The 23,022-nt window shown below is 40.1% G+C and overlaps 2 protein-coding genes across 2 annotated transcripts; both read right to left on the bottom strand.

The window, feature by feature from the left end:
- Positions 1-547: 547 nt before the first annotated feature.
- On the bottom strand, positions 548-17,317 carry LOC149088425 (acetylcholine receptor subunit alpha-1-A-like). Its single transcript, XM_089247508.1, has 6 exons — positions 17,020-17,317; positions 8,715-8,878; positions 6,405-6,449; positions 4,949-5,058; positions 2,567-3,108; positions 548-976 (listed from the first exon to the last, which is right to left on the bottom strand). Exons 1-6 carry the CDS (start codon positions 17,090-17,092, stop codon positions 645-647), a joined length of 1,266 nt encoding a protein of 421 aa, XP_089103634.1. The 5' UTR covers positions 17,093-17,317; the 3' UTR covers positions 548-644.
- Positions 17,318-19,449: 2,132 nt separating this feature from the next.
- On the bottom strand, positions 19,450-22,266 carry LOC149088424 (adult-specific rigid cuticular protein 11.9-like). Its single transcript, XM_089252994.1, has 2 exons — positions 22,184-22,266; positions 19,450-19,966 (listed from the first exon to the last, which is right to left on the bottom strand). The coding sequence occupies exons 1-2, from the start codon at positions 22,190-22,192 to the stop codon at positions 19,571-19,573; spliced, it is 405 nt and encodes a 134-aa protein (XP_089109120.1). The 5' UTR covers positions 22,193-22,266; the 3' UTR covers positions 19,450-19,570.
- Positions 22,267-23,022: the final 756 nt, after the last annotated feature.

Here is a 23,022-nt window from a genome sequence, read left to right as displayed (position 1 = left end):
GAATTATGTTTCATCTGATGTTATAGAATACTCTATAGTCAGTCATTTATCAATATCAATGACCATTAAATGAAAAAAGTGGCATTAAATTTATTTCCATAGAAGTTTAGAGTTCTGTGTGATTCTGAGGGTATGGCTAAATATTTATTCGCTTTATTCATGTTGAATATTGATGTGATTGTTATAATTAAAATCACTATTATTTATATTAATAATTATACCTTAAAAAAATTTTGCTATTTACAACTATTGATTAAAACCAGGGACAATCGTAATGCATGGGCTTCAGTTACTCCATGATATCGCATTCGATTCATTCTTACAGCTGCTCTATGATAGTGAGATCTGGTACCATGATTTTCTAGTGCAAGTCTATAAATTGGAGTGGGGAAAGGGGATACCAGACGCGCACGCGCGGGTGGGAAGCTCCCAGGACACAACATTAACCTGGTGGGGAGAGTTGTGATGCATTCGAGACTTCCTTGATTCAGACTTTACGTATTAAGAGCAATGATTGATCTATATTTAACTTAAGTACAAGAAAAGATGGTGGAGATATAAGCTTTTATTAGCAATATGCAGTAAAGTCGAATTGTTCCGATTTCGTTTCGCTGAACATTGACGTCACTTCCTATGTTTCTGGGTCATTTACAAATGTAATAGTAGAAAGCGGTTGTGAGAAGCGCTGCAATGAAGAGGATCCTGTCAAAGGCCATGGCTACTATGTTCCATTCCTCCTGCGCCGAGGCGGCACCGTGCTTCTTGCTTTTCTCCGTGTGTAGGATCTCCTGTCTCAGATCACCTCCGGGATATGGACGAGAAACGCACACGCAGAACGGTTGGCAGCATCCTTTGGCAATGGCTGCTAGACATCTGGGTGGTCGGCACGGACCCATGACACGCCCGAGGTTGATCACCAGCGTCTCGATGACTATCGATATCGTTACTATCCACATGAACGGACATATTCGTTCAGCTGAGGGGGAAAAAAATGTTTAGTACATCCAAGAAGACAACACAGTAAAAAAAAATTCGACTTTTAAAATGGCCATTCAAGTGGTTTTTTCTAGGCCATACATGCTCAACCCATGGCCCGCAGAGTTATCTGACGTGGCTTGGGATTTCAAACAGATTTTCGTAAAAATGAACAAAGCGACACATTACCAGATCACTTAAGTGACCGCGGTGCAGTTCCGGAGAACTCATGTAGCCCCGCGGCACATTTCCAGATCGCAGAAGTGACCTGCGGAACGTTTCCAGATCACTTAAGCGACCCGTGGCATATTTACATGTTATTTTAGGGACCGCGGCGCATTTTCAGATAGCTAACGTGATCTGCGGAACATTTCCAGATCATTTGAATGTGGCATTACCGGCCCTCGGCACATTTACAGGCCACTTAAGTGACCCGCGGCACATTTCAGATCACGGCTTCGGAAGTGTTTAAGACTCGTTGGTGCTCGGCTTCAGCTTCCTGTAGAATATTTTGACTTCGGAATGTGCTCTGTTCCGATTCCTGTTATAACCGAACCCCCCCGGGGAATTCTTCGCCCAATATAAAATTACTTCTTTCCAGGGGAGGGGGTGCCAATACAAGGGCGTAGCGAGGGGGGGGACCAGACCCCCAAGTCCCCCCCCCCCCCCGAAATGTGAGAAAATGACCGAAAAAAGGGAAAAAGATGGCCAAATCCATTGTTCTGTCACTTTGGCCCCCCCCCCCGAACGAAATTTCTGGCTACGCCCCTGTGCCAATATATATTATTGTCCTTGGAGAACTATACATAATTTTGATTATTTTAACCCTCTAAGATTAGGAGATTTTTGAAAGTATGAATTTGTGTTAGTCTCACTCGCACGATCAGGGGCGTAACCAGAAATTTCGTTCGGGGGGGGGGGAGACCAAAGTAATAGAACAATAGATTTGGTCATCTTTTTCCCTTTTTTTCGGTCATTTTCTCACATTTGTCCTATCCCCCCATGTCCCGCCCGCTACTTCCTTGCGCCCGATCGTTCGGGTTGAAGGGGCATAAAGACCGTCATAGATCAACTCGAACACTTCACTCGACAAGCATGCTTCTGACTGAAGTGCTCACGATTTGTGCTACATTATTGTGTGTGTAGCCTATATACTTGATATACGTAGAGTTGCTAGACGTCTCGTATTTGAGAGACCGTTTGGGAAAGTATTAAAAAAAACTGTCGTGACACAAGTATATCTCCTGAGTACTTTCCACAATCACCGTCATTGACTATTCATGTATGTTACCCGTATGTAACTATCATGCTGCTTTTAATTTAAACAATCTTACTGTAAGTTGGTCATCAAAAGTTTGGTCATTGCATTGGCACCATCTGTTGCAGACAGAAACAAGCAGCTTTTGGTAAATTCTTCTACTAGGGCATTTTCCAGTATGATAGGAATCATGTTGGATAATAGTGCCATCTATCTTTCAAGCAAATAGTTCGCTGAGAAAAACGCCTCTTATTTCAATTTTCGGAATCTGGGAGCACCAATTGTATGCATTTCTTTGTTTCAAATATTTTAAACAGAGTTCAGTTTACTTACTCGCTTTGAGACGAGCTGCCGGTGCTTTCACTGCTATCCCAAGATACATCATCACGATACCGAGGAGTACTTCGGCGAGCATCCCAAGCATCACTTTATGAATGGAGTCGGGAGGCAACCAGAACATCAGCAAGCTAGTGAACGCCGCGAACGCCGATACTGAATCCGCAATATGCTGGGTCGGAGCACGTCTCCTCTTGATAGTGAGGTTGTAACTGATGGATGGATAGTTCTCGCCAGGGCAACACGGATAGTAGTTGTCGTTCCTCTCGACCGTGCCTGAGACAAGAGACCATTCTTGGTTCGCGTCCATGAAGTTGTCCAGCTTGACCTCTGGCGTTTCCAACTGCAGGTCGATGCTTTTGTCACTGTGCGTCCAAGATCCGAGTTTGATTGTGCAGCGTTGGACGTCGTGCGGGTAATCTGCGAAGTTCAACGGGCAGCGACTGCTCACTGTCATAGGCGGCACCCACAAAACTGTTCCGTTGGAGAAGACTATGGCTTTCGTCGCTACTGTTGGTTGAAGCTTCAGGTCTGGTGTTCTGTACAAAGATATTGAGTAGGAAACAATATTAAATTTTATTTCAAACCGAGCAAAATCAACACCAGCTTTAGTAGCACTAAAGATGGTGTTGGCACAACTCTGGTCTACAGCGCCCTGATTTAGGCAGGTGTGGCAGCACTGGGTCGCAAAATTCTAGGGGGATGGGGCCGCAAAATAGAATAAAATACTTTAATTACATTTTTACTTTAACGTAAAAGTGTAATGTACTTGCTCAAGGCCCTTTGGCCCGGCACAATTCTCATAATTTTTGTGGGTTTTCTTTTACGCTATAAATTCACTAAGGAAACAAAGTCTGGCCTGTGGGCCCGCAAAAGATCCCAACCTAATGGCCTTGCTCGAGGATGTGAGCCCACGGTTAGTTGGATATTCATTCTCGGGTGACAATATACACCAGGCGTCTTAGATCATCATGGGCCCCCGGACCAAATGATTTTTCCAAGGCCCTACTTAGCAAATTTTCGAATAATTCAACTACTTTTCATTTTTCCGAGGCCTCCCTCTTCTCTTGAGGCCCCGGGTGAGCCCATGCGTTAAGACGGCACTGGGCGTGCATCAGGTATTCGTGCTCACTGCGGAATTGAGAAATCCCGTTTTAGAGGGCCGCAAAATACTCAAGTCTGTTCCTGCCGGTCTATCGCCATGGACAATTTACTACCGACAGTGAGTTGTGCCGGAAGTGTGTGTATATCTATCAGTCTGAGCAGAGGCGTATTTACAGGAGAAGGTGGACTAAGTGGACTATATGGTCCAGGCAAATGTAAGGAATGAGTGGGGTCAAGGAAAATTAGACTAAAATAGGAAATAAGTGATAAAACACTAAAACCGCATCTACCTAGAAAAAGTGATTCAGTGAGCGATCAAAAAAGTGTGCAAACATGTGAGTGACCACAAGAAAGTGCAAACACCTGAATTACCAAAAAGAGTGGCCTGGAGAGCGAGTTTCTAGGACAGCGAGTGACCAAATGAGCGTCTTAGAGAGTGAAGAGCCTGGGAAAGACCTAGAGAGCGAGGATATATTATGATCTGACTCCTGATCTGATATATTGTCTGACTCCTACCCCGTCAGTGAGTGACTAAAAGAGTGACCTAGTTAGCGAGTTGCCAGGTCTGTGAGTGATTGAAAAAGTGACATAAAGAGTATATGGTTATGGGAGTCACCAAGAGAACGTGTAAGTATGAGAATGACTTGAGAGCGAAGAACTACATCAGTGAGTAATCAAAAGAGGTACCTAAAGAGCGATCTTTTGAGAGAGGGATGAAAAAGGGAGAACTATAGAGAGTGAAAGTACGTTAGCGACCAAAAGAGTGACTTGGAGACAAAGGCTTATTTAGTAGAAGGGGAGAGCTAAGCGTGCTATAGCCCAGGGCTGCCAATTTGATGAATAAGTGGCCGAGAAAATTAGATGGATAAAAGGCGTTAAAATTTGTATAGCCCACAGGTAGCAAAACCATAAATCCGCCCGGAGTCTGAGTGAGTCTATGGTGTTTCGTCAGGGCCGTCTTAAGAGCATCATGGGTCCACAGGTCAAATGATTTTTCGGAGGCCCTACCAGGCAAATTTTCGAAAATCTCAACCAGATCCCATTTTTGTGAGGGGGGGGGGCCCTTTTCTCTTGAGGCCCACGGGCCATGCCCGGGTGGGCCCATGCCTTAAGACGGCACTGTGTTCCGTGTGAAATTTTAGTGCTGCCTTTTTATGCTACATTCCAAACCCTATATTATGTCCGTTTTCGATTGAACGATTGGGTCGTTATAACCTCGTGAGCGTCGATTGTAAACATCCTGTGTAATGGTATGTGATCATAATATATACTTACGCAGTGTATGTGGTTATGTCAGGTTTCCAAACATCTTCGCTGGGGATATTCAGAGACTTGATGCCATTGTAATTATCGGGATTCCACGTCAAATATGAATCATTCCACTTCTGGCAATTTTGAACATAAATGAAAGAAAAAAATATATATATTATATCATTTTATATCATTTGAACTAAAGCAAACTTCGATTTCACAAACACTCACGCTTATTACGTGATCTTATCATTGGGTTACCCGATGGAGTTCGGTTGCTTTTCTGATTGGAGTAAGACGGGGGAGGGGGGGGGAGGTTCTTAAAAATTAAAAAAAAAAAAAAATCTCCTCGCTTATAATTTCCTCAATTACTGCATCATTTTACGAAAGTGCCGATATCTCACCTCTGAATTTTTCCTTTTCACTGATACATTTTCAATACAGTCCACGCCGCTTAATACGATCACATCGGGAATCGGCGATTCTGATAACAATAACCGGATGATAACTATACCCGAAGAAAATCCCGTTTCAAAGTAGTAGCAATACATTCGGTTTGGTGAAATGGGATGTACGGTATTGGTATAAAAACGGGACACAACTTCATTTTTCTTTCACATATAACTGGTTGCAAAATGTTCAATCGTTCTTTTTTCTTATATTTTTACAGTATATTCTGAAACGGGACTTTTTTTTTCTCCTTCAGACTAAAATACCGCATTGTTTATTATCCAGCCATTGTGAGGCGTTAGAGTAGAATTGTCTAATGTAGGCCTATTTCATAAATTACGATGCACTTTTCAATGTACATACAATACGTTTCGTACACCCCTTGAAAAAGTCTCAGGGAAAAAAAAATAAATTGAATTTGGCCAACTGAAAGAAACTGATCAAGAACTGAAGGAATTTTTTTTTTTTTTTTTCCGTCATACATTTGTCTTGAAGGCCATAGCAAAAATGTAAGCCAAATTCGGATCACAGCGACTACTACGGTCTGATGATGGCAATAAGTACGGAAATGTTTGTAAACAAAGGAGGGAGGAGAGAACACCTTCTTGCCTCCTACGTAGTATTGAAGGCTGATAACGGTAACTTACGGGGAAAACACAGTAAGTTTGGTTAAGCTTCAAAATGCGCAGAAAAAAAAAATCGACAAAACAAATTGATAGCAAAACCGAAGACCTGATAGCTATAAATGAATTATTTTCCATAGTATGGTATTGGTTCATTCCGTTCTTTACAAAAGTGGTACAAATAACAGAATGATAACATTATCCGTGATTCTAATAAGCGGCGCCGACTGTATTGTAATTTCAGAATCAATCATAGGACCTTTATTCGTTTAAGACGGGATACTCTTTGTGAAACACCGTATGTAACGGTAATTGGTGAATCGATCTGGATTCCTAAATTAGCTTATTACATATAACGATTTTTTTTTCGCTCTGTAAAAAGAAGAACTGCATGCATGAAAGCTTACCATATAGATCCAAGCATCCACAACGATTATTTCTTTGTCTTCTACCTGAAAGAATAAATAAAATTCAGTGTAGTTGGTTATTTCATTAGGGACCCATTCAAGTATTAATTCAGCAGATTTTCAGCCATTTTTGACCCCACTCCCCTGTCAGCAAAACACTGACCCCCTCAGCAAAATTTCGTCGGCAGCTTAGAATATTTCATATCTTCAAAAATGGTGGTTGATGACGTAAGGAACCTTCGAACCCCCCTCCCCCTTGTCTACAAAAGTCAGCAAATCCGAAACCCCCCTCCCATCCTTCGATGCTGACGTAATACTTGAATGACCCCTTACCACATTCAGAGTTGCCAACTACTACGGATTGTCCGTAGTCTCAACGGACGGCCGCAATAAACTACGGGAGACACTCTCAATACTACAGAAATCGGTTTTAAAAAAGAATCGGGCCTTTGAGTTTTTCTCGATGTTTTACTTATTTTTTTAAATTGCATCGATCTTTGCAGTAACGATGAATTCGTATCCGCACGTGAGAGAGTTCCAGAGAAGACAAACTCGGAGCCAATCTGTTTTGTCTGGGCGCAGAAGTCAATCTGTAAAGCCGCGTCTAAACCCGCCGCTCTACTTCGATGCCCAAATGCGCAAAAATCGGTTTTTCGCCAAAACCGCCTCACGCTGTGGGCTAAAAAACAGGTTTTTTGAGTCGTTCAAAGTGGTGGAGTGAACGGAGTTTTCGCGGTGGGTCCGGACCCGGTTTCATTTACATAGTGCATGGTCGAGCTCGCGAAACTTGTGTCGGAAAGAATGCTTCATCTTAGGTGCCGTTAAGAGCTCTGATACGAAGGAAACGAGAATGGGGAAGAGTGGGGGGGGGGTCTAAGGTTTCAAGATGTCCGTATATATGGCCCACAAGGGCGTATGCAGGTTGAGATTGCATTGAATATCCGTGAATTATTAAGGGGCTCGGCGAACTCGGAAAGCTGCTTCGGGAGGTGGGGGGGGGGGGAGTTGTCATGTGGCCTGAGCTTTCTAGGTTTCAGTGCCAATGAGGTTCATTGTTTCCGTATTTAATGAACTTTCAATTAAAATTTAAAAAAATATAATTTTTGAGAGTTTATTTTTTATTGCACTATGATTATATTGTCCTAGAGGGGGTACCCCCCCCCCCCCAGCAAAGCTGAATATTCATCACTACTGACATCCACGCGGGACTCACCACCTATATTCTGCAGCAGGTGCCCTAGGGTGAGGGTTTATCGCAAGGCCCCTCTAGATTAAATTTATAGTGTGAAAAAACAAAAAATGATGAAAATCATATCAGGCCCCTCGGGCTGCAGCTCTGTCAGTCCCACTCTTGTAAGGGGGTCATGCCCAGGGGTCTAAGGTCCATAAGTGACCCCACCTCATGATATTTTGTATAGTACAATAAATTTTGAAAATAAGTAAGCTGTTTATTTCCACCTAAGTGTGGGACTACCATAACATCACTTTACCTAGGGGGCCCATGATGTTGAGACGGCCTGAATAGAACTCGGACTAGCGGGGATCTCAATAAATTCTAGCCCAGTGGTTCGGAGACCAATATTATTTGCAAAATTTTCGTTCAGTATAAATTCACTGAAAAAATCCAATACGCGCGCGCTTATAAAGGATCTTACTTCTAGATGAGGGTCGAAGACTCTGGGTATGACAGGGGAGCCACGAGAAAAAAAATGTGGTTCAAAGAGGGCCACGGGCAAAGAAAGGTTAAGAAACACTGCCCTAGACCACTAAACTACAGAGGGAACGAATATCTCTATTAGGTCCGACCGTTCATATACGGTCCCGTTCAATGCACGCGAGCTCCAAGGAAAGATTGAGATATTCGTTGCCTCTGTGGTCTAGGGCGTTCACCCGGAAACTGAAAGGACGTAGGTTCGATTCCCCGCAAATAGGCACAGTTGAATTTTCTCTCTTTCCAAAATACAGTCGAATCCCATTTTAACGAATACCGTTATAGTGAAAATCTCGTTTTAACGAACACTTTTCTAATCTCCCAAATAAGTTTACATAAAAACAATGCGAGGTAACCTGCAATTCTTTTATAACGAAATTTCGTCTTAACGAAGTGATTCCTCCGGTCTCTTGGCGTTCGTTATAACGGGATTCGACTTTTTCGATCTTTGCATCAACCAGCTGTTAAAATCTTCGTATGGATAGGGGGAGAGTGACATCATCCTCGGATAATTCAGAGTTCTCTTGGGATGGGGAGACTTTTAGCGTCCCGTTTGATTTCTTCCCTGAAATCGGTATCACTGAAAAATTCCAACTTACCAGCTCACGGATGAACAAGAAGTTCAATCCAATCGTCGCAGTGATGGAATCGCCGAAGTTTTTCACGGGAATCGCTTTTTTGTCATAGTTCTTGAAAATGTCTCGACGCAATTCGCTTGGGCTCGAGTCGGACTTGGACTGCTCTGGTACCGCAGAATAACCATCTAAAATATTTGAGGGGGGGGGGGGGGGAAAGCATTAGTTTTGCCATCGTTATGTTATATCGAACGGTATTTAAACACTTTACGTACAAGCTTTTGGCAACAAATGTTAGAAAAAGGAAGAAGTGGAAGAAAAATAGGCCTATATAGGCCTAAGGAAAACCAGTATAATAGAAATAAGTATATAAGAGAGTATATTTTTTAGAGACCTTCTTTCCATTCTTACCCTACGTGTTCTCCCTCACACTTACATGTATATGTTACTGCCAAATCCAGAAGTGCGCCCGATTCGCGAAGTGGCCGAGAGTTTTGGACCAAGTCCGATTTTCAGAAATGATTCGGGGTTTTTTTCCCGGCCAATTCGTGAAGTGGCCGGAAATCCCTGGCCAAAGTTCGATGTTCTGACGTAAAATGGTTTGGTAGGAGCCAAATCCTTTTTTTTTTCCATCGTCAACGTGTGATACGTGGCTGTAATATACTAGCTGTATTGGATTAGCTTCAGTACGAAGAGAGAAAAACGGAGAAATGAAAAAAAAAAAAAAACTATAAAAATAATGATATAGACATATATCGTTATTTTCTGTCAAATTTCGAAAAAAAAAAGTGATTACCGCTAGGAGTCCAAACCCCCCGAAATGCAAACATTAGGCGGGTCAATTTACAACGAAATTGGGCGATTCGCGAACTGACCAATTTCGGGCTTTTTGCAGTAACATGTATATAGTGAACTCTCAATATAACGATATTCTGCGGACCAGGGAAAAATATCGTTGTAGAGTTATATCGGGAGAGAAGCAAAACACATAATATCGTCATCACCTTTCATCAAATTTATGCTGTTGTTGGCATCTTCTCTAAATCTCGGCGTTATTAGTATACCACTAGAAAATGAACTTTTATGTATTTATTCGCCGCAAAAAATTGTAATGATTAGTTGATTAATAAAATTCTGTTAGATGCATTGCCTCCGTAAAGTTGTTCACCGTGTTGCAGTGTCTTGTCATACATTGAAAGTTGCAATACCAATTACCTTCTTAGTGCTTTCGGTGATCCTGTGGGTGCTAAATATCGATGTAATAGGGCGCACTCAGAAGAACGAATACCAGTGACGAAGTTAAAATCGAATTCAAATCAATTTTGAGCAAATTATTATTTAAAAATATCATTGTGTAGTGGTTTTAAAAAGAAAAATCTCAAAAATATCATTATAGAGGGATTTATCGTAGTAAAGGAAGGATATCGTTTTATTGAGAGAAGTTTAGCATTAGACTACATGCAATTCCAAACAAGATTTGAAAGAATATCGTTGTAGGGCGATTTATCGTTATATCGAGTATCGTTGTAGGGCGATTTATCGTTATATCGAGTATCGTTGTAGGGCGATTTATCGTTATATCGAGTATCGTTGTAGGGCGATTTATCGTTATATCGAGTATCGTTGTAGCGAGGTTTAACCGTATTAGAAAGATGTATTATATAGTGAGGGGGAAAAAAAATCACAAACAGGAGGATAGAAAAAACGGGGTGGAAAAAAACTTCGGTACCTAGAGTACCGACAATAAAGCTTCGCGATGGTGAGGAGGGAAAGAAGAAAACACAGAGAACTATGGATTGAATATACTCCACTGGCGTTTGAACGAAATATTTCGTCCGTCATCGCACGCACGTTATTTTTTGTTAAAATTTCGGGGTAAATAATTAGCGATTAACCATAGACTTATTCGTATAAGAATGCCTGACTAGAAACGATACCAGAAGCAGCTGCTGATTTAGGCAATAACTTCTACAATCTAGATAGAGTGAAACCTCCCTACGAAGATAGTCGATATAACTAAGTTGTCCGGTAGTTACGGGTATACCTCTCTTGCAACTGGAATAGACAAGTCGATATAACGATAAATCCCTCACTATTGCCAAGTTCAAATAAATCCCTGTACAACGATATTTTTTCAAGTCTTTATGGAAATAAATGCCCATAGTTTATAGTTAAACTGCTGCCCCACGATATCATATTTTTTTATTCGTCAGTAGAGTACCGTTATAACGAGATATCACTATACTTCAAAATTTTTAGGAGGAAATTGCGGGAGAAGAGGGTTATATAGTGGTGACGAAACTAAAGCGGTCACCGTACGTCCCGTATTTTACCAGCCAAAACATTGTTTTTCTATACTGTACGATATTTTGCTGGATGTATCTTCCCCGAAGATGAAAGACTGTTGTTGCCGCGCGAAGCAATGGTATACGAAATGTTTGGGGAAGGGGGAGCACAAATTTTACGGGGGAGCCCCCCCCCCCCCGTACAACATTTTTTCCCTCTCAATCCCTTGGAGTTAAGATACACCCTCTCTGGATCGGGTGTGGGTCATAATCCCGACAGACGAAATCCCGACAAGTCACAATCCCGACAGACGAAATCCCGACAGGTCAAAATCCCGACAGGGTCGAAATCCCGACAAGTCAAAATCCCGACACGGTCAGAATCCCGACAGGGTCGAAATCCCGACAGGTCAAAATCCCGAAAAGTCGAAATCCCGACAGGGTCAAATTCCCGACACGGTCAAAATCCCGACACGGTCGAATTTAAAAATTCAATTTCGCCGTATAATCGCCGCACTTCGCGATTTCTGTCGGGATTTGAATTTCTTACGGCAAGGGGCGTTGGGGCGCCGATGAGAATGATAAATTGCGATCAAATAAATTTTTTAAATTTTAATTTCGCCGTATAAGCCGCACTTCGCGATTTCTGTCGGGATTTGAATTTCTTACGGCAAGGGGCGTTGGGGTGACGATGAGAATGATAAATTGCGATGAAATAAATTTTTCAAATTTTAATTTCGCCGTATAAGCCGCACTTCGCGATTTCTGTCGGGATTTGAATTTCTTGCGGCAAGGGGCGTTGGGGTGACGATGAGAATGATAAATTGCTATCAAATAAATTTTAAAATTTCAATTTCGCCGTATAAGCCGCACTTCGCGATTTTTGTCGGGATTTGAATTTCTCGCGATGAAGGGCGTTGGGGTGACGATGAGAATGATAAATTGCTATCAAATAAATTTTCAAATTTTAATTTCGCCGTATAAGCCGCACTTCGCGATTTTTGTCGGGATTTGACTTTCTTGCGATTAAGGGCGTTGGGGCGACGATGAAAATGATGAATTGCGATCAAATAAAATTTTCAAATTTTAATTTTGTCGCATAAGCCGCACGTCGTGATTTCTGTCGGGATTTGAATTTCTCTCGGCGAGGGGCGTTGGGGCGACGATGAGAATAGTGAATTGCGATCAAATAAAATTTTCAAATTTTAATTTCGCCGTATAAGCCGCACTTCGTGATTTCTGTCGGGATTTGACTTTCTCGCGATTAAGGGCGTTGGGGCGACGATGAGAATGATGAATTGCTATCAAATAAATTTTCTAACTTTAATTTCGCCGTATAAGCCGCACTTCGCGATTTCTGTCGGGATTTCCGTTTGTCGCTGCAAGTGGTTTGTGGCGCATACCATGATCAATGGAGATCAATAATTTGGAAATTCATTTACTTTTCCAACTTGGCGAAAAGCAAAGGATTCAGGGTTGCCTTTTTCTGGCATTTATCGATTTTTCTATCCTCCACAAACACTGCTGTTCCTTATTATTTTCTTTGAGAATTTTTCGAAATTCTTTCTCGCTCAAGTTTCAAATAGACTTAAAATGTCAAATGATATTGCACAAAGTTAGACCGTTTCATGAAGATCTTAATTTAAAATTTTCAAGGTTTTCGAAAGCAATGTAATAGTAGAGAAATATTTTTATTCATATGTATAAAATTACATGTCTTGACAGCTTAATTCACTGATTCATCGCCGAGCCGCAACCACTGAAGGTCAGGCCCGTATCTAGAAATTCCATGCGGGGGGGGGGGGACAAGGTGGTCAAATAATATATTTGGCCATGTTTTACCTTATTTCAATCATTTTCTCTCATTTCGAAGGGACCGGATCCCCAATTCCCCCCTTCTCACTACGAAGCTATAAACATAAAATTCTGTCAATAGTTTTATTTTATACTGTTGAGACTCCCAAAAAAATTTCTTAAAATTCTATCTCTAAGTTGGTCTTAAGGCTTTGAAGAGAGTATGCAAATTGTGTGGTAGTGTAGTTGCATACAGGGTGTCCTTTAAGAGTTAGTACGGCCATTGTCTTCTCAACCATCCGTGGTAGAGATGATTTCAGTTTGAAAAAATGCTCAAAAGGCGTTCAAAAATTACCCTGTACCAGTTTTGAGAGTGAAAACACAGTGTGTAACAAAATAAAAAAATATAAATTTTTAAAACTTCTAATTATAAAGTGACTGCACCGTATCTCCTGAGACCAACAAAAAAAATCTAAGTTGACAAGTACAATGTTCGCCGAGATATTTGAATTCAAAATTCGAAGGAAAGGTGGAAAGGACAGCATAAATTTGGGGAAGGAGCGTTGTCGATTAGTTTTTGCTGTCTTTTCATAACTTTTCTCCAGTTTTCGAATTCAAATATCTTAGCGAATATTGCACTGAGAAACATGCAATTTTTCTGTTGGCATCAGGAGAGACAATGCAACAACTTTCAAATTGGAAGTTAAAGGACGGGAAATCAAAGAAAAATTTAGATTTTTTTGTTTTGAGCCACACACACTGTATTTTCCGAGGATTATATCACTTTCCGCTATCTATACGAAGGTTTCAACGGTTGGCTGATGCGAGATGAAGTTAGGAAGGAAAAATTCACCTGTGCTCTTGCTAGGAATCAAACCCACGTTCTCGAGCTTTCTGGGTGAGCCCACTAGACTACAAAGGCAAAGAATATCAATTTTTCCTTGGAACTTGTATGCGATGAACGGTCGGACCTAACTCAGGCCTCTGGAATCACGAAGTGCGGCTTATACGGCGAAATTAAAATTTGAAAATTTATTTGATCACAATTTATCATTCTCATCGGCGCCCCCACGCCCCTCACCGCAAGAAATTCAAATCCCGAACCGCGGCTTATACGGCAAAATTAAAATTTGAAAAATTTATTTCATCGCAATTTATCATTCTCATCGTCACCCCAACGCCCCTTGCCGCAAGAAATTCAAATCCCGACAGAAATCGCGAAGTGCGGTTTATACGGCAAAATTAAAATTTGAAAAATTTATTTCATCGCAATTTATCATTCTCATCGTCACCCCAACGCCCCTTGCCGCAAGAAATTCAAATCCCGACAGAAATCGCGAAGTGCGGCTTATACGGCGAAATTAAAATTTGAAAAATTTATTTCATCGCAATTTATCATTCTCATCGTCACCCCAACGCCCCTTGCCACAAGAAATTCAAATCCCGACAGAAATCGCGAAGTGCGGCTTATACGGCGAAATTAAAATTTTAAAAATGTATTTCATCACAATTCATCATTCTCATCGTCACCCCAACGCCCCTTGCCACAAGAAATTCAAATCCCGACAGAAATCGCGAAGTGCGGCTTATACGGCGAAATTAAAATTTGAAAAATTTATTTCATCGCAATTTATCATTCTCATCGTCACCCCAACGCCCCTTGCCGCAAGAAATTCAAATCCCGACAGAAATCACGAAGTGCGGCTTATACGGCGAAATTGAAATTTGAAAATTTATTTGATAGCAATTTATCATTCTCATCGTCACCCCAACGCCCCTTGCCGCAAGAAATTCAAATCCCGACAGAAATCGCGAAGTGCGGCTTATACGGCGAAATTAAAATTTTAAAAATGTATTTCATCGCAATTCATCATTCTCATCGTCACCCCAACGCCCCTTGCCACAAGAAATTCAAATCCCGACAGAAATCGCGAAGTGCGGCTTATACGGCGAAATTAAAATTTGAAAAATTTATTTCATCGCAATTTATCATTCTCATCGTCACCCCAACGCCCCTTGCCGCAAGAAATTCAAATCCCGACAGAAATCACGAAGTGCGGCTTATACGGCGAAATTGAAATTTGAAAATTTATTTGATAGCAATTTATCATTCTCATCGTCACCCCAACGCCCCTTGCCGCAAGAAATTCAAATCCCGACAGAAATCGCGAAGTGCGGCTTATACGGCGAAATTAAAATTTTAAAAATGTATTTCATCGCAATTCATCATTCTCATCGTCACCCCAACGCCCCTTGCCACAAGAAATTCAAATCCCGACAGAAATCGCGAAGTGCGGCTTATACGGCGAAATTAAAATTTGAAAAATTTATTTCATCGCAATTTATCATTCTCATCGTCACCCCAACGCCCCTTGCCGCAAGAAATTCAAATCCCGACAGAAATCACGAAGTGCGGCTTATACGGCGAAATTGAAATTTGAAAATTTATTTGATAGCAATTTATCATTCTCATCGTCACCCCAACGCCCCTTGCCGCAAGAAATTCAAATCCCGACAGAAATCGCGAAGTGCGGCTTATACGGCGAAATTAAAATTTTAAAAATGTATTTCATCGCAATTCATCATTCTCATCGTCACCCCAACGCCCCTTGCCACAAGAAATTCAAATCCCGACAGAAATCGCGAAGTGCGGCTTATACGGCGAAATTAAAATTTGAAAAATTTATTTCATCGCAATTTATCATTCTCATCGTCACCCCAACGCCCCTTGCCGCAAGAAATTCAAATCCCGACAGAAATCACGAAGTGCGGCTTATACGGCGAAATTGAAATTTGACAATTTATTTGATAGCAATTTATCATTCTCATCGTCACCCCAACGCCCCTTGCCGCAAGAAATTCAAATCCCGACAGAAATCACGAAGTGCGGCTTATACGGCGAAATTGAAATTTGAAAATTTATTTGATAGCAATTTATCATTCTCATCGTCACCCCAACGCCCCTTGCCACAAGAAATTCAAATCCCGACAGAAATCGCGAAGTGCGGCTTATACGGCGAAATTGAAATTTTAAAATTTATTTGATAGCAATTTATTATTCTCATCGTCACCCCAACGCCCTTCATCGCGAGAAATTCAAATCCCGACAGAAATCGCGAAGTGCGGCTTATACGGCGAAATTAAAATTTGAAAAATTTATTTGATCGCAATTTATCATTCTCATCGGCGCCCCAACGCCCCTTGCCACAAGAAATTCAAATCCCGACAGAATTCGCGAAGTGCGGCTTATACGGCGAAATTAAAATTTGAAAAATTTATTTCATCGCAATTTATCATTCTCATCGTCACCCCAACGCCCCTTGCCACAAGAAATTCAAATCCCGACAGAAATCGCGAAGTGCGGCTTATACGGCGAAATTGAAATTTTAAAATTTATTTGATAGCAATTTATTATTCTCATCGTCACCCCAACGCCCTTCATCGCGAGAAATTCAAATCCCGACAGAAATCGCGAAGTGCGGCTTATACGGCGAAATTAAAATTTGAAAAATTTATTTGATCGCAATTTATCATTCTCATCGGCGCCCGCACGCCCCTCACCGCGAGAAATTCAAATCCCGACAGAAATCACGAAGTGCGGCTTATACGGCGAAATTGAATTTTTAAATTGGACAGTGTCGGGATTTCGACCGTGTCGGGATTTCGACCGTGTCGGGATTTTGACTTGTCGGGATTTCGACCCTGTCGGGATTTTGACCTGTCGGGATTTCGACCCTGTCGGGATTTTGACCTGTCGGGATTTCGACCCTGTCGGGATTTTGACCTGTCGGGATTTCGTCTGTCGGGATTGTGACTTGTCGGGATTTCGTCTGTCGGGATTGTGAACGGAACCCCTCTGGATCAGTGACTGCTTAGGGTGGTGTCTTCAATAGTCTTGTAACGAGGAGGGTGATCTTCACCTTCCACCTCCAGAGGAAGAATTACAATGGAAAACAATGGTTCTGTCCCTTAAAATAAAGGACGTATATTCACCGTTCGCCCCTTCATTCCCCCTAGTTCGCCTTGCCGGACAAATAGCCCTGGATCCGCGCCTAACTTGAATTGGAGAAGTAATGCTGCTCTTGACCCCGAGAAACTCCCTCAAAACTGACGACGGCAGCGAAAACCTTATCGATTACTTCTTACCTGGAGTTCGAGAATCACCCTATATGACATTTAATCACTATTGTTAAGTTTTATTTAAAAGAAGTCCACATGGAAGTGAAATAAAAGCAATCAGCTGTACTTACAATGCAACAGCAAAATACAGCTCAGGACGAATAGCGCTGAATTTCTAGACATCATTCTTGTTTCTCCGGTCATTCAAGTGACAGAGACTAAAATAGGGTTTAAGTCGAGAGAACTTATATTAGAAAATCTTATGGCGGTAAAAAAAAAAGAAAAGAAGAAGAACGAATCCCTTTACACCGTCAAAGAAATTCAGAATTGCAGAACTGGTAACAAGACTGACGCAGCTCGCGGAGCGTGTTGATCGTCAAACTCTGAAGATCAACTTCATTACCCCGAAAGAGACGTCATCCATTCAAACAGATTTTTCTCATCCGCTCTAAAGACGCGTACATTATCATGAAGTGTTATTTCATTTACTTACTTATTTATTCTTTTTATATGCGAGTGCATTTGCTTCTTCCACATGCAATCATCATTTGCAGCGGATGAAATGCGAAACGGCGGTTGATTGATTGACAAGGTCAGAAAATTACGGTTATGCAGCGGGCAGCCTCCGATGTTGTAAACAAATTGAACACCCCTCCCACTCTTTTTTTATTCTTTTCACTGTGATTATATGTACAGGGTGCGTAAGTAACAGGGATGATGGTATTTTACTGGAGAACCATTGGTCCTAGAGGCATACTTCCGATTTAAAAAATATCCAAATAACGTGTAGTATATAGATATGCTATTGTTTCAGATATCCATTGTGTCTTAGATATGTCATTCATGTTGCAAGGGGTTGTGTAGTTACCAAAGTAAATTTTTTATACCAACACCCTGTGCTTAAGACCCCAATAACAAAGTTGTTGTCCTGTCTTTTTCCTGATGCCAACAAAATAATTTCCACGTTTCTAAGTGCAATATTCACTGAGATATTCGAATTCGAAAAATGGAAGAGAGTTCAGGAAAAACAGCATTAGATGCGGGAAAATTTATTTTGTTGGCATCAGGAGACGGGCAACAACTTTGTAATTGGGTTTTTGAGCACAGGGTGCCCGTATAAAAAGTTAATTTTTTTATTTTTATAACTACACAACCCCTTGCAACATAAATGACATGTCTGAGTACTATATAACCAAAGCCTCCTAACTACTACTAGGAGTCTATCTAGGAGGCTTTGGCACACTACACGTTATTTGGATACTTTTTCTAATTGGAAGTATGCCGCTATTACCAATGGTTCGCTAGTAAAATACCATACGCCCTTTTGCCTATGTACCCTGTATACAATGGAACATACATGCAGTGGAACTTGATACGAGTTCCCCTCGAGTTTTTTTTAATCTAATTTAATGCTAAAAGGAGGGGGGCAGGGGGGCAATGGAGCAAACTAAGTTACAGTCGACCCACGGTTAATGAACTTACAGGCGAAAAACGTTATTTACAGTAAATCAGGATCATGAAGTCTGAAGAAACATCGTATAACTGATATATTTCACTGTATCCCATTTTTTTAGAAGTGAGCACAACTTATCAAAATAATCAAGTATTCTGTAAATTATTGAGAAATTAATTTCTCAGATAAGAGAAATGATAGAAAGTATAAAAATATCACAAAAATTTGTATGTGTAAAATGAGAAAGCGTCACCTGAAGTCAAAGATAGATGATGCTGAAAAACAAAAAAATAATTTATATTTGCGCTCACAATTATTGAAACCTGAAACCATCTTTAAACTGACGATCCGTTTCATCTGCATTAACGACAAATGATGGTAGAATGTAAAAACAAATGACCAGTTTCTTGCTTCAGTTTGATTCTTCCTGTTGCTGTATTTGTATGTTCCACTTGGTTCTTTTGAAATGACTTTTCAAAAAGTTATTTTTTCCCCGCGTCAAATAGAAATCTGTATTGAATTTCATAGCATTGTTTCATGGTTTGAGGTTCACGAAGACGGGGAAAAAAATCGTATTAACCGATGTATCGGTATATCCGGTTTTGTTCTAAGTGAGCTCAGTATTTTTTAATATTGTTGAAATGATATATTATAGTATATATTTAAAAAAAAAATTGTTTTCGAGGAAAATGAAAATATTGTTCAAATACAGTCGAATCCCGTTTTAACGAACCTTTTTCTAATCCCCCAAATAAGTTTACATAGAAACAATGCGAAAAACCTGGGGTTCCTTTATAACGAAATTTCGTTATAACGAAGTGATTTCTCCAGTCTCTTGGAATTCGTTATAATGGGATTCGACTGTACACACAGAATCACAAAAAAGAGAAATCAAAACTAATTTATATGAAAGCGCGTAAATATCGAAATCGAAACTACGTTAAAGTGGAGCAAAATTAGCCCATCCCATCAGAATTAAATAAAAAAATCGTATTAACTGATACTTGATTGCATTAAATTTCTCTATAATTGCGCTCAACTCTAAATTTTATCAATATAATAACTAGTAATGAAACAGATTATGAGAATAATAGAAACCACACACCAATTTTCCATGAAAATTCAACTTGTTCTTTTATTCTTGTACTATTTACAAGCTAACAAACGGCCTTCTCCTATATATTTCCGGTCGTGCTGCTCTTAATCCATCAAAAGCCTTTCGTTCGAGCTCAATAGAAAACAGCGTAATGGCCTGGGGCGTGGTAGGAGTATCCATGGCCGAAATAGTGAGGTCCATATGGGTATGAGGGTACGGCTGGAGCAGCAGGTGCAACGGGAGCTGCTGCTGGTGGAGCCTTCGGTGCGAGAGCTGCTGTCCTCCTGTCTACGCCAGTGTCGCCTTCAGCATGGTATCCGTCTGGGCCAGCCCTGTAGTTGACGGTCCTCAGGTCACCGTTGGGATCGACGTAACTGTAGCTTCCGGTGACGATTCCGCCGTGTCCGCTTTCGGATCTCCTGTGGCCGCCGTGGTCATCAGCGCTGTATTGGAAGTTGTAAGCGTCTCCTAGTTGGTTGACGGCTACTGAGGCGGCCATGCTGACGCCGACCATTGCTGCGAGGATGAACTGAAAATTCAAAGAAAACACAAATTTTCAGTGATTTCATTTTATAAATTCCAAGTCATAATTGATCATCTGTATAATCTAATTTTATCCATATATATAGAATATTCTTAAAAAAGTTGACTTCTGTAATAAACCAACCCACAGGACCCCAACATCTTAGAACTGAGGCCTCTAGGAATGGATATTTAGTGCACCTTCGGTCCAAAATCTTTTACGGATTGTTGTTAGCACTAGATACATTTATAGGGACATCTATGGTTAATTAAATTGCAAAAAATAATAAATGAATAAAACAAGATTGGTTACGATCTGGAGCTTTGTCACCCTGCCAGTGTAGGGAGGGGAGGGGCATTAAACTATCTTCAAGCCCTTAACACGGTCTACCGATGATGCTATCCTGATACGTAGAAATTTTCCATTAAAGAGATTTGAGAAATTAAAAAATTTTCCCATCTATATAAATGTATTTTTACTTTTTTCAATTATTATTTAATACAGAATCCACACATTTAATACAGAATATACATTACCTACATCCGGGGTACACAAAAGAAATTTATTATATGCAGGGTTGACTTTAGCAGCATCATGACCCCACCCCCCCCCCCCATCTTATGATTATTAAGAATGATCTTATTATATTATGTGACCCCGCCCCCCCCGGTCAGTCATGCCAATTAGGGCCTGAACGGTCATGATCAAAGCTTTAGTCCTGATTGTATGCATTGGTGTCAACTGGTGGCCGAATGGGGTCGCTGTCTAGCAAGCCCGTGATTATTGGAGATTTTTTTTAGTACACCTTAAAATATTTTTGACATATAATTTGTGCTCGGAGGGGAAAGCCCATAAAAAGCACTTGGGCACTCGTAACGACTTGAGTCCAGACATATGCATCGAGGGAAGACTATCAACATCTATAGTTTTATCTAATACCCTTTGGGAACTTGGCTTTGGATAAATTAATATAAACGAAGGCTAACAAATATCATTCCTATTTGGGCTTAAAATCGAAAAATCGGTGCAATTACAAAGTGATTCTGTACTGAACAGCCTTATATACATACACATGCGTCTAAAACTGTGTTCCCATTATAATCAGCGATATTGCCTTTTGAGGACTCTCAACATGGGTCCTCAATCTTTTAGACACCGTGGGTGAAATTGAAATTACCCATGAAGTCCGCGGGCCACCAACTTGTACGGAGGTTTTTATAATTGCTTAAGAGAAGAATTCAGATGTACAGGGGCTTATTCATGTAACTTACAGTGAAGTCTTAATTGAAAGACCAATGAGGCCTCGAGTCAAACGGGGGCAAAAGTAATTGAGGACTTTTGTTCTGAAATTATTTATCTAATACATTTTATCAATTTTGATTATAGTTCTGAAAAAAATTTCACTTATTCTGAAAAAGTTTCTAATTAATTACTGATTAATTTTAATCTAAAATGGCTTTGAATCTAATTATTTATTTCGGTATTTCTAAAATTATTTCCTTCTCAATATATCTTGAAATAATTTCTTTCAATAATTATGCAATTATTCTTTCATTAATTGTGAAATAATTTCCATCACAAATCACGAAATTATTTCTCTCATTGATTTATGTATTTTCTTTCAAGATTCTGAAATTATTTCATTCAAGATTCTGAAACTATTTCATTCAAAATTCTGAAATTATTTCATTCAAAATTCTGAAATTGTTTCTTTCACACGAGGAAATTCTGAATTTTGATCAATTCATGTGAATTATTTCTTTCATTAATCCCATAATTATATCTTCTATAAATTCTAAAATTGTCTTTCAATTGTCATTTTCTAAAAATGGTTGGCTGGGCCACGACAAAAAGCACCGAGGCCAAATGTGGCCCGCAGAAAATGCGATGAAGACCTCCTGCTCTCACGACTCTGCGAGTGACGATGTAGAAGATACAGATCGGATCATATAAATTGGCTTAAAAAAGGGGAGTTCTTGGAGAGCTATTTTTCTTCTGAAAATATTCGCGGTGGGACGAATAAGTTTGAAGGTTGGTTAAAAAACAAATAGGTTGTATCTTAAAGTTATCCACAAAAAACAACATCCTATAAAGAAATCCTATATTTCAGAAACCAACATGCAGGTGCCTATAGTTTTTTTACTTAATCGTTTAAATTTATTACTTATTTTTTAAAGGTTAAGACTACAAGAAAAGCATAAAACAAGTAAGAGAAATACTCACGAATTTCATTTTGGAATAGGTTCGTGGATAGTAGAAGCTCTCAAGTCTTTGAGATCGAGTCAAACTCTTTGATGCTGGAACTGGTGTGGGTCTGTGGTTTTTATACTCGATCCGTAAACACTCTAAAAAACTGGAATTTTCAAGTTAAAACCAGAATAAAAAACAAATTTTTCTTTGTTGTTCTCATCCTTGCACGTGTTTTTTTCTCTCTTTCTCTCTTCTTCTTTTCCATTTACAGTTATTAACATACAATTAACATATTTTACCTCCAGGGCAGAATCATTTAACGATGAGATAAGTGATTACCTCTCCAGCTTGGAAGTGAGCATCAGAGAAGCATTATTTAAATTGCAGCGGAAGTCCTTTGGAGGTGGCTAACCATCATTTCGAGAAAAAAAAATTAAAATAAATGTAAGTATATTTATAACGTTTTGTCTCATACAAGGCTCTTTCGAATTCCAACGGTGGCCACACAAGACTATTCGGAAGAGAAAATAGAGCGATTTAGAGCAAATGGATGTCACTTAATTCACACATTTGTATGCGATACGTAAATGAGCCGTCAATTAAGTTATCTATCAAATGAAAGGATTAGCGATGATGATCATTTTTCCATCTTACGTTGTATCAAAGGCTTCTAATCAGATGCCTCTCCCAAAACACATTTGTCTTGTAAACAAAAACAAAAATGCTCCATTGTCATGTTAACTAATTTTTATTACGTTCAAATATGAGGTATGCCATCTTGAAAGATTATTTTGTTCCTCGGTTTTATATATTAATAATTATTTTGTTTTACTGATTTTTCAGTGTGTATATGTATTGTACAGTCGAATCCC

The sequence above is a fragment of the Pholcus phalangioides genome, unplaced genomic scaffold (assembly GCF_987345545.1).
Source record: "Pholcus phalangioides strain wild (caught in Gottingen) unplaced genomic scaffold, Ppha-v1.0 ptg000003l_1, whole genome shotgun sequence".
Taxonomy (NCBI): Eukaryota; Metazoa; Arthropoda; class Arachnida; order Araneae; family Pholcidae; genus Pholcus; species Pholcus phalangioides.
Note: the sequence above shows the minus strand (reverse complement) of the source record. Positions and strands in the feature narration are given on the sequence as shown.